The following is an 11721-nucleotide window of genomic DNA, read 5'->3' on the forward strand; positions in this document are numbered from 1 at the left end:
TGTAAAATACTGGCTAAAGGTTTTACTGTATGAATCTTAAATGTAAGTTACAATTAAAATTGGTACAGTCTTGAACAATATTTACACTCAAGTTTGGAAATTAAATTACTTAAACCAAATTGTCTGAGTAACAAATAAATATTTGTTGCTTTTGCTCAAATGCACACTGAAACTTTTTTTTAGCCCACTGCCAGAATTAATCACTTGACCATCAAATGTGAACTAATGTGTTATATTAGTCTGTCACATTTTCTCTATTTTTACCTGTTTGCATTTTTTTTTCATCAAAACTGTCATCATCAGGAAACTGTCATCAGAAGAAAAAAAAAAAGATCTTTCCCTGTTTTTGACCAAATGGGGAAGTCAAATATTAAGACTTTGGAGGGGCTGAAAATAACCCAAGTATAACAGTGGAACATTCTAATGAGCTATCCTCTCTGATGTGCCGCCACTTGGAACTTTCACAGTATTTCCTCAGAGAAGGAAAAAAAAAAGAAAAATCCAACAGTTTCACAAAACTTTATATATTTTTAAAAATCACACAAAGATATATTAAGCATCAGCATAATAAATGGGTCTGTTTTTAGATTATGTGATTTAAGTCCCCTTCAATGAAGAAATTCCACATCACAATGGTGATCTCAGAAAAAAACCCAAACTAAACAGATGTTGAATCCCAGTAATGTAAGAGAAAGATTTAAACAAAACAGCATCCCGTCCAGCACAATCCTATAGACAGACACGTGAAATATCACAAATCTACTCTTCACTCATTTTCCTTCAGTTTGTCTTCCTACATCAGCCATATTTACTGTCATCATCATTTACCAGTGGTTATATATATACATCCTTCTTGCAATTTAGTCAGAAGCCCTTAACAATTTGTAACAATGCAGAAAACTAATCCTCACCAATAAAACAGTTCATGTTGTTTTAACTATCACACTAGATGAAGATAGTTTATTATATCATCATTGTTTGGTGGACACTATCATTCTCCAACATGCTCATACAGGAAAATATCTACTTTCATAGGTATCATTATGTATTGTTGTATTATTGTAGGGTTTTTTTTTTACCTTACAATAGAAAGCACAATGAGGCAACTGTTGGTGTAACTGACTTTGCTGACAGAGGAGCTAATCTTTACCATTATGAATTAAGAGTGATGGAAAAGGGATTTGATTCTGGGATGCCCCCAGCCTGAGCAATATATGATTAAGCTATTAAAAAGAAAAAAGTTTTGAGCCATGCTAGCAGCTCTCTCAGACTGCACTGAGGCACAACAGTGTTTACGCTTTGATAACATTGTGACAAAGCTAGCACAAGTTTACCAGGCATAACACTTAACAGCCTTAATCATTTTCCAGTGTGTTAGCATGCTAGCATGGTATTGTTAATTAATAAGCCACTATGTATGGTACTTTGGTATCTGAGAACTGGACAAACTAAAGTTTGGACCTAATGAAGGCTCAGACTTGACCATGACTATTTGTGGCAGATAAAAACAACGGTAATTTGGTTGTGTTCTAACAGGGGCATTGATATCAGTACAAAATATATTGCTTCTTTACATAGAAGGTGAAGATATTAGGTCAAGAACACCCAACAGACCACCGTACCATTGGAAGAATGGTCTATCCAGGTCCTAAAGTTGCTAGCATGGCTAAAACCATAAACATTGCTCCTGTAGTCAACACAATATTTTTTCATTAATGCCCACCTCTGCAGTATGCCAACCTATACACTGATTGTTGTTTCCTGCCTTGCCTGAAAACCAACACTTTTTTCTCATCAGTATCTGACTTACAGAAACCTACATTTATTCTGACCACACGTTGAATCTTCATTTGTCTCAGGAAGTGTGCCTTCTTTCAAAATCCATCTGCCCTGTTGTTGCAGGAATGTCAAAGCCCTTTTTATTACACAGACAAACTGCCTGCCAGCGATGAATACTAGAAGCTTTAAATTGTTTAGAAAAATACAAAAAGGTCAAGCATTACAAATAAAACAATCAAATCTACAGTCTACAATAAAAGCATTTAAAACTCCCAACTAGCCCACGATCAAATGAAAAAAGAAAAATTTAAGCAAGTAGATTTAGACTTTATAATGTGTTTCTTTAATATTTTTCCTCCTTTTTGCGTTATGTTTTATTTTGTCAAGTTTACTTTTTTGGTCAAGTAAATCTGCACTTCTTCACCACTAAGAGTACTTGAAAACATCTATTGTGTAGCAGGGATTTCTTTCTTTTTTTTTTCTTTACTTTTTCATTACTTTCTTTACCTTTATACTTTAAACTACACCACGGCAATGACAAAGTTCCAGCCTTGGGTCAAACACTTGTTGCAGCGTTGTTGTCATTTTGCAGCCTTCACCACCTTTCCAAGAATAGTCAGCCAGTGTTCTGTCTATTGAGTTATGAATTAGTGATTTGATATATAATTTTCAAATCATTATCATTTCCATCATTACATATCTGCAGCTTTTGTTGAACCAAATCCTTTGGCTGTTCTGTTGAAGTCCTTCCGTTCTTCCTCCTGAGATTTCCGTTTTATCAGCCCCCTTTCAAACACTGCTGCTATTTTTGTGAGTGGCTTCTCCACTGCTTCTTTCAGCTTCCTGGCGTCAAATCGAGGGCTGTACAGTAAAATTGGGAGACGATTGACAAATGAAGGAACCTCTGCCTGATTATCTTTAGCAGACTTTTTCTTGTCTGAATCAGTCTTGTTGGCGTTGATCTGGTGCATAATTCGCTCTTTGGTGGAGAACATCTGAAAGAGGAGTGCATCCCACATCTTCAGTGCTTTAGGACCTTCTTTGTTCGTAGCTACCTCCTGATCATGTTGGTCTGCTGTCAACTTGTTATCAATTTGTTCTATTTTCTTATTGCTGCCACTGGAATTAACCTGAGGTTTAGCCTCTAGCTCTGGAAACTGGGGTTCCTCTGGCTCAACGACCATGTGCTTCTTCAGTCGTGTCCAACCACTGAGCTTACTCTTAAGGCCTTTTGGCTTCTGGGCTGCTTTCTGCTCACTGGATGAAGGAGATTTTTCTGCTGCAACAGGCTTCTTGTCAGCAATTGAAGATGCAGTTGATGTCACTGACTTCGTGGAGGCTTCGACTATCAGGGTTCCTGTTGGTGCAGCTGGTTTGGACTTGAGAACATCCTTGCCTTTGAGTCCAGTTTTTTGCTGAGATAGCGGTGACGTTCCTCTGTTTGGGGATGGAGCTTTTACTGAGATTGAGGCCTGAGGCAGAGAGGCAGGAGTGGCAGAATCAATCACATCGGCTTTAATCATGGGTGGTTTCATGACAGTATCTGTTGCTGGATTTGTGGGGGAAATGCTCTCTACAAGTTGCTCTGTCATAGAATGAACACTAATAGTTGGTGAGCTAACCTGAGCCACATACTGGGGACACTTTGAGGATTCTATTTGTACACCTGAGGACGGTCTTGGAGACCCAAGACCGACCTGCTTAATGGGAGGTTTTGCTTCTGCTCTAGGTCCACTAAGCAGCGAAGAATAGCTGTGATGGGTGAGAATACTAGCGTCAATGCTTAGTTGGGGGAGTTTTACATCTTGAGCTGAAATTTTATTGTGTTGCATTAGGGAGTTTATTTTTACCTCAGTGGCTGAAGTATCATTAGTTCTAAGAGGTTTTATTTCTGTTTTTGAGGTATTCTCTAAGATAGCAAATGGCTCAGTGGTTCTAGTAGGTGTATTGTTTTGAAAAGCTGTAATTGGAGGGTTTGTCTGATCGTTCATTATGGTAGTAGAGGGGTTTATTTCTGTCACATGGTTTAACATCACAGAGCTTTGAGGGGACAGGGGTATGGTAGGAGTACATGATTGTTTAGGTGTATTACACACTCTTCTCTCTGGTAGAGGGGAAGGTTTAGTTGCTGTATTGGGGCTATGCGGGACTTTTAAATTACTGGTGGCTTCATTGAACCATTGAAAATTTGTAGCAGGCTGTTTATTTGAAGCACCATAAGAGATTGTAGGAGAATTTACAACACACATGTTAGTTTCTATTGATTTCTTTGTTTCAGTGGCAGAACTAAGTTGTTTCAGTAGAGTCTGAGAGCCCACTGAATTCACAGTCTGAGCATTATTTCCAATCATTTGACTAGATCTTGCCAATTGTGTAGTTTGCTGCTCCATAGATGCGCAATATGGTGCAGTATGAACAGTACAAAGGGAAGTTGTTGTATCCATAGATATTTCAGAGTTTTTCAGTTTTCTAGATGGAGTTGCTGAAGATTTATTGCTTATAACTGGCTCGCTGGAAGAGACTTGTTTATTCACATGGTTTCTAGTAGCAATTTGTTGTTCAGGTGTGTCAGATGATTTGACAAACTGGTTACCATCAACAGAGCCACAAAGAGAAGTATTCATGGCTGGCTTTATTGAAGATAGACTCTCAGATCTGTCATTTTTCATCTGAGGGCTTTGGGGTATCATATGCCTCATTGTAGGGCTAGGAGGCAATGTTTGCTTACCAGCCTGTGAAGCATTAAATATTGGATTACCACTCACTGCTGCATCTGCCGTTATTGGCAGGGCAGTTTCCATGTTAAGCCTGTTGGGGACTTTGGTTTCAGCAGGAGGAATAAACTGAGTATTGCTGTTCTGGAAATTGTTTGACTGTGTCTTTTCCCGTTGAATTGCCTCCAGATTTCTTAGTAATCTTGGCGGAACTGCATCTGTGAAAGAGTTTGCATTTGGTTTGCTGGCTAGTTTGTTTTCATTTAAGGGTATGCTAACCGCTGTGGTCCCTTTTGAAAGACTAGAAGCAGCTTGTTTTGTTTCAAACTCACAATTTGCTTGAATGTTTTCTGTTTTGGAAATTGTAGTGGAAAGACATTCTATTGCCATATTATCAGTTAATAAACCTTCTCTCTCAGTGATGGTCTGTGGATGTACTTTGTCAACTGCTGAGTTTTTGTCTCTGTTAGCATCAGTATTAATATAATTTGTCAGTTTGGGTTCTGTATTTGCTTGGCTTGATATTACTCCATCTTTAGTATTAAGAACGATTTCAGTTGCTTGTTGAGCAATTACTCTGCTAGAGTTTGTGTAAAAACGTATCCCTTGAACAACATTACTTTGATTACTGGATCCTATAGTCTGTGTGTTTATATTTTTGCTAATATTTGTTAGCTTTTGAGGCTCTTTTGCTGGCATATTGAATGAGTCTGTTTTTAAAGGGTTTTTGTTTGAAATCTTGGGTGACTGAATTATGGCGGTATGTAGGGCAGGAGGGTTTGGTTCTGTATTTACAGACATATTTGATAACATGGGCAGACAGCTCTTATTTTCAACTGGTTGATTATGTGTATAAACCTGCATTTCTGCTTTGGATGGTTGTATAAATTTGGGTCTTTGGTCAGCTACAGGTTGTGTGTAGATACTATACTCAGCAGAACATACAGATGCTGTGACAGGCCCATAGGATACCGCAGATCTTGGGGCTGTGATAACTGTCTCCTTAGGGTGCATATTTAAAAAAGTGGGCTCACTGATTGATATATCAGGGATGCATTCGGCCATTAAAGGCATAATGTTCCCAATGTTTGTCTTAGTGGACACTTTAGTTTGCTTTTTGACATCTTCTCTTTGTTTGTGTAGTGTGGCTTCGGCAGGTATTTTAATCAACATTTTGTTGGACTGCTGCATTCCTGAGTTGAACTCATCATTAATTATGTCGCTTTCTGAGAATTTGGACTCTGTCTGTGTGGGAGGAGATTGAACTAATGGGTTTTCACAGTCGGACAGGTTTTTCTCGGGCTTGGCATTGATTTGGACATTTGGCAAACTGACTCCACCAGCAGTTTTGTAAGTTTGGACTGGACCTAGCTCTGTTTTTCCTGTCTGGTCTCTTTTATTAGTCTGTGAAACTGGAGGTGTTTTATTGGGCTTGTAACCATTTTCTATAAAATGTACCACTTTTGCTTCAGGGTGTGTTTCTGCATTTAGATGTATTTTAGTTAAGGCTGAGGAAGAACTTGACAAACCATTGTTATCAGTGAGGCATTTTAGTGCTGCCTCTACAGAAAACTGTGCCACACTTTGTGTGAGTACCTCACCTGCTTTAGGTATTGGTATTGGAGCCTCAGAGTATGAGGCTTTTGGTGTGGATACATCACTTGGGGACTGTTGTATTGTTTTCTGTGCCAAGCCAAGGGGAATCTCAGGTTTTACTGTGTCCACGTTAGATGTTTTAAGTGATTGCATTCCATTACTGTGAGCTTCAGACCAATTTTCCTCAAAGACATCTTTCCTACATGATATAACCTGTTCAGCTGGATGTTCAGAATTGTTTGATGATGACACAGGTTGTAAACTGTGAACTGAAGAGGGCAGAACCTCATGTCCATTGAGCTGTTTTTCTGGCTTTGAGATATCTGAGCCATCTATGCATACATCTGAGTGTAGTTTATCGGCAAAGCTTTCATTATTCCTCGGGGATACATGGCTGTGCTGTGATGTGATAGTCCTAATTCCACCATAGGCAGCATATTCAGCTGGAGTCAGCCCATAATATGTAGATCGTGATTTGGACTTTGAATTTGCTAACGACATTTGACTCTCCAGCAGTGATGTCAAAGACTTGCGTGCCTCGATGACAGGAGGGCGATAGGTGGTGGACACTGGGCTGGAACACGGTGGTATTTGGACTGATGTCACTGGTGTAGGGTTAGGAGTCTTTGGCACGTAAAGAAATGATGGAATCTTTGGCAAAGACAAAGCTTCATTTCCAGAAAAGTGTCCTGCATTTTGTTTTGGAGTGACAAGTCCTGATGGTGTTGGTTTGACCATGGGGATGTTAGGTACAGTCATTTTCTCTCTATGGCACAGCTCTGAACTGCCAACACTTAAATTTATAGAACTCCTCTGGGTATGAATGTCTACCTCTTTGTAATTGCTGGCTTGCTTGAAAGCAGACATGTTATTATTATGAGTCTGCCTTCGTTCTTCTGTGGCAGCTGGGGGTTTACTTATTGCACTAGTGTGAATCACTGAATTGTGTCTTGGAGCCTCCTTGGGGAGAGCAGGTACTTGCATATCTTCAGAAGAGCTGAATGCAGGACTTGCGGCAAATAAAAGCGGGTTAGGTTTTGATATTTCAAAAATGGGTGTGGATACTCGATTTGGCATGCAAGAGGGAGTCTTGGGTCTTCCGTGCTGTGTCCTAGAAAATGATGTGTTCTGCTCTGTTTTCACCACTGACACAGCTGTTTTCTCCTCGAATGTGGCAGATAATTGTGCACCATGGTAAGCTGAATTTATTGCTGTGAGGTCTTGGATGGAGGAAGGTTTAGAAATTTCATAAAATGTTGCCTTTGATGTATAAATCCTAGTTTGTGTGACTTCAGGCTTTGGCTCTTTCACTGCTTCAACAAGTGATATTTTTGAGACGGTTACTTCAGGAGACATGTGGCTTGGAACAAAGTGGCTATTACTGGTAGGTCTGGCGGTCCAAGACGATATCTGGCTCTGAGGGTTGTCCTTTGAACCGGTATCGTTCTCCCTCTGGCTCGAAATAAAAGGTTGTGTGTGACTGTTGTAAATTGATCTCAGCACTGGAACAGAAGGTTGTTCTGCAGCTTGAGGAGGTGCCAGGTCTGGGCCATAGTGGGTGGCAGCTGGGGAGAGGGTCAAGCCATGAGTTGATATTTTAGGGCTGGACTGCAACATAGTGACTGGAGGGACTGTTGTGGCTGACCCATGGGAATTTTGTGTCATGTTTACATTGACAGTAGAAGAAAGAAGTGACGTTTTAAGCTTATCGGGTGGCAAGAGGGCTGGTGAACTCAAAGGTGGCATTGTAAAAGGAGTAGCATCATCAAATAAGAAAGAGGAGCACTCATACAGCGGAGCTTCCTGCTCGTCTACTGTCCTGATCTGAGCTGCAAGGGGCTGAGGAGGGAAGCCACCAGTTTGGCCATACGAGATACTCTGAGAATGAGGGAATGCAGATGGAGAGTGACTATAAAGGGAACCAAAGGGAAAATCAAAAACAGATGAATCAGCAATGTAGACTGAATCTGGTGTCTTTGGTGGGCTAGACTGGTCGCTGTGTTCGAGGTCTGTGCTTGCTTCGTTGACAGGCGACAAACAGGAGCGAAAGGGGATGGGCGTCTGTGTGAGGCTGCCTTTTTTCTTGGCTCTCTTCTTCTTGAGTTTCTGAAGTCTTGCGTTGTCTTTTCCCGGCTTTGGCAATAAGGGCGGAGGATATGGCTGGGAAAGGTCAGACTCCAGCCCGTTGCTGTAGTTGATTTCCATCAGCATTTCACACTACAAAACAGGTGACACACGTCAGTCAGAGATGATGGATTAGTCTAAATAATGCAAAAGAAGAGTTCTGACTAAGACTAGTTTGCTTAGTCAATATTTGTAATTAGACAAAGACAGCATTTCCTCAAAAAAGAAATTAACTCTAAAAAAACGTCAAACAAATACTTTTGTGATGATGTTAGACATCACCATTGCTAAACACACTGATGATGAAACAGTTTTGGAATTCCCTTTTAAGGCTTACGAAATAGATTATTAAGTCTTCATAGCAGCTTTTTTTGTTGTTTTTATGAGATGTTGCAATGCATGATAATCTCAGTCGCTGCACAGCTGCAAATGTTGTTTTTGTTCCACAACAAAGTTGACACAAAATGTACACATGAAGTGCCAGAAATATTATGAGCAACCTATCTTCATTAATTAGAGATAATAGGTGTTTGATAAAGGTAATTCATTCTACAAGTGTAAATGCTAATAATATGTTTGTTTGTTTTTTCCTTCACAGCTGGCCACTTCTATGAAGATTTGTAAAACGCATGTTGGATTATGAAAGTACAATGCCACTATCACTTGACAATTCTCTGTATTTCTGCCTTTAGGTTGGGGAAAGAACTTAAATTTTCTGTTTCCTGTGGCACTTTGTTGTAATATTGCAAAATGTAGTGAAGCAAAAAGTAGGTCTTATCTCTGTTTATACTATATTTTTCTGTGAATGATATCTGATGGAACTTAATACATCTTTGACTACAGATAAATAAATTCAGTTACACTGAGTGCTGATGATTGATTATGGTATTTTATCTGTTTATAATTTTCTTCTTTTGCATTCATTGATTTGCTGCTTAGGTGCACTTAAAATCTTTTGCTGTGTGCCCAGAATTCATCTGCATGCTAGCTGTACTGATTTAACCTCTGCGGATGGGCTCCAGGCCAAGTTTTCAGCTAGGTTTGGGAAACTATGAGCTCATATGACAGCAGGCTCATTAGCAGGTTTCATAACTTTTAATTGGGTCCTGAAGATGCTGCACAGTTACAAGAAGTGTCACTATTTGAAATAGAAAGGCATGTAAAGTCCTTCCTTATGGCAAGACTGCTTTGAAAGGATGACAAACTGCTAATAAAAATAGTGTCTCAAGAAGACTGCAGGATTTAAAAATGGCCTCTGTACCAAATAAAAGTAAACCGAAGGAAGCTCACTGACACATACAGGAGGGTGACCAGATTCATGTTGAGGAGAGGGGTGGTAGCTGTAAGTCCATGACCAAAGTTTTAAAAAGTGAGAGGGAGTAAACTCGGCTGAAAATGATCAACCACTGATTGCACAAATGGTAAAGTGTCCTCACCTACATAACACCTTTTTAGCATTTGTGGTTGTATAGAGTGTTTTACAATGTGTTTGTTCACACAGTCATTCACACAACAATGACAACAGGAGCCGTCAGGGGCAACTTTAGGTTCAGCATAGGAAACTTTGGCACAAAGAGAACAACTGAGGATAGATCTACAAATACAGCATTTGATGGATTATCTACTATACTGTCTAAGCCACACCTTACCAAACAGAATTAGAGGTCAAAGACTAAAAACATGATTATCAGACATACCTATAAAAGAAGCAAATTTTAGACGCAAATGAAAGAGAATTACTCTACAAAGTTGAACTCCGGATTGAAACCGGCTTAGTTTCAGTTGGATATAATGTTGTTTTGTTGTGGACTCAAGCAGTCTGTGCTGCTGAGTATGAGCTGAATCGTTCCCTTTCCTCCTGAACTCTGGAGTATCTTTGGGTGGCTGCAGAAAATGTCTGCACTCTAATTTTAGTCTTAGGGAAATAAGAGCAAACATCCTGACACCGAGCACCTGCTGCCTGCTGTCCTGCACTCACTGAAACAGCCTCAGTCTGCTGGAAATTAATCCCAGGGCCAAATCCTCTCAGAGTTGCTCCCAATGTGAGCTTAGCCTCATGTTTCGAAGTGATGATTTCTCTTAAATTTTTATTGTCCTGCTTGCACCAGTTTGGTCCGAAGAAAGCATCAGACTTTTAGCCCTTACATGAGCTTGATTTCCTTTAAATACATTAATTGTAGCAAATCTTCTGTGAAATCTTCTGCCCCACCTTCAAATTTTAACACCCAGGGATATTTGGAAGGTCTTCTGCAAATGTTTATCATGAACCCCTGTTGTCAAAGTGACTCCTGCTGTCACAGTGACAAGAAGGCCAGCTGACACTCAAGAAGACCCCCTTTTAAGGCGCTGGGGTTGGACGTGGGAGGTCTCCAGAGCAGCAACTCAAAAGAGGAAAGTATAAGATTAGCTGCTTGCATTCAAACTGTGTCATGACCTCAATCTTTAAAGAGCTCAATCAGGCAAAATGGAGGCCGAGCATGACAATTGTTATCAGAGTGCTGCACATATTCGAAACACTTACCTGAAGTGTTAAGTGTTAGGTAGATGTTGTTTGTGTTTTATTGGTCAAACTGCAAAGCAAACAACATTTTTGTGTAAGAAAATAATTGAAGAATTCATTTAGACAAGAATAAATGTGTTGCACAATTTTGATTGAAAACTGGTTCGTGCTTTGATTTTTGCTGTCATAGCACAAAACTGTGCTGAAAATTTCATTTTAAACTTTGCATTGCAAGCTTTCCTTCTCACGGATATTATGTCTGATATGCATCATGCGTTTAAGATTTCACATCGTGCACTTTTTGCTATCAAATCCCAGGAATATGTTAAAGAACCACCAGCTTGTCAATCAAACAGACACTGAGTTTGACTGGTTTACCTTCAGTGAGTGGCTGTCAGGACCAACTGCTCTCTGCTTGTTAATCCCAGCTCAGGGTGCCACAGGGCCGTCCCGTCCTGAAGTGAATTTGAGCCTTGGGGAGCAAGCTACAGTGGCTGTGGCTACTCCAAAAATAAAAATGTTTCCTGCAGTGTGTGTTGCAATGGCAGACGGGGGGGTTTCCATGCCACCTGAGATGGCGGAGGTGCCGCCCCTACAGGCAGCTGAAGGCCACCTCTACCTGAAGAAAGGTGGTAACTTTTATTTACAGCAACTTAGTCATTCGGGTGGACATCAGCTGGACTGGGGTCACTGGTTTGTAACCCACATTTAATTGTTGTTTACATCACAGCCATGCAATACAGAAAAAACATGCATGGTTACCTGGCTAATTAGTAGTCCACTATAATGATATGGTTAGTGACTCAATCATAAAGTTGTGATTAATAAATTAATATGACAATCTTTTTTGCCTCTGAAAGTATAGATATAGAATTTACCACCAGGGGCAGTACTGTGCCGCACAGTGTAGCAACTATGAGATAGTATTGTCAATATACTTATTTATGTGAAACTGTGCTGGGATGCTGGTTGTTGAATACTGAGTTCTGATACCTGAAATTAATAACT

General features: G+C 40.0%; 2 protein-coding genes across 3 annotated transcripts in view; one reads left to right on the forward strand and one right to left on the reverse strand.

Annotated features, from left to right (window-relative positions):
• lsp1b (lymphocyte specific protein 1 b) overlaps positions 1-11470 on the forward strand; it is a 52419-nt gene extending 40949 nt beyond the window's left edge. The window contains exon 14 of one of the 2 annotated variants that reach the window (XM_084908634.1): positions 8812-11469. In XM_084908634.1, coding sequence (XP_084764760.1) covers positions 8812-8837 — 26 coding nt within the window. In that variant the 3' untranslated portion in view covers positions 8838-11469. Of the gene's footprint in view, positions 1-8811 lie in introns of both variants that reach the window. The other variant, XM_084908714.1, reaches the window with a different exon arrangement.
• Positions 82-10788, reverse strand: LOC146394138 (uncharacterized). The gene is made up of 2 exons (XM_084908510.1): positions 10735-10788; positions 82-8306 (listed from the first exon to the last, which is right to left on the reverse strand). Exon 2 carries the CDS (start codon positions 8298-8300, stop codon positions 2472-2474), a length of 5829 nt encoding a protein of 1942 aa, XP_084764636.1. The 5' UTR covers positions 8301-8306; positions 10735-10788; the 3' UTR covers positions 82-2471.
• Positions 11471-11721: the final 251 nt, after the last annotated feature.

This window comes from Perissodus microlepis, chromosome 1, assembly GCF_051167445.1.
Source record: "Perissodus microlepis isolate ML-2025 ecotype Zambia chromosome 1, ASM5116744v1, whole genome shotgun sequence".
Lineage (NCBI taxonomy): Eukaryota > Metazoa > Chordata > Actinopteri > Cichliformes > Cichlidae > Perissodus > Perissodus microlepis.

Bases quoted from the DNA above. Each gene is read 5' to 3' on its own strand.
- LOC146394138 (XM_084908510.1), bottom strand. From the start codon at position 8,300: ATGCTGATGGAAATCAACTACAGCAACGGGCTGGAGTCTGACCTTTCC.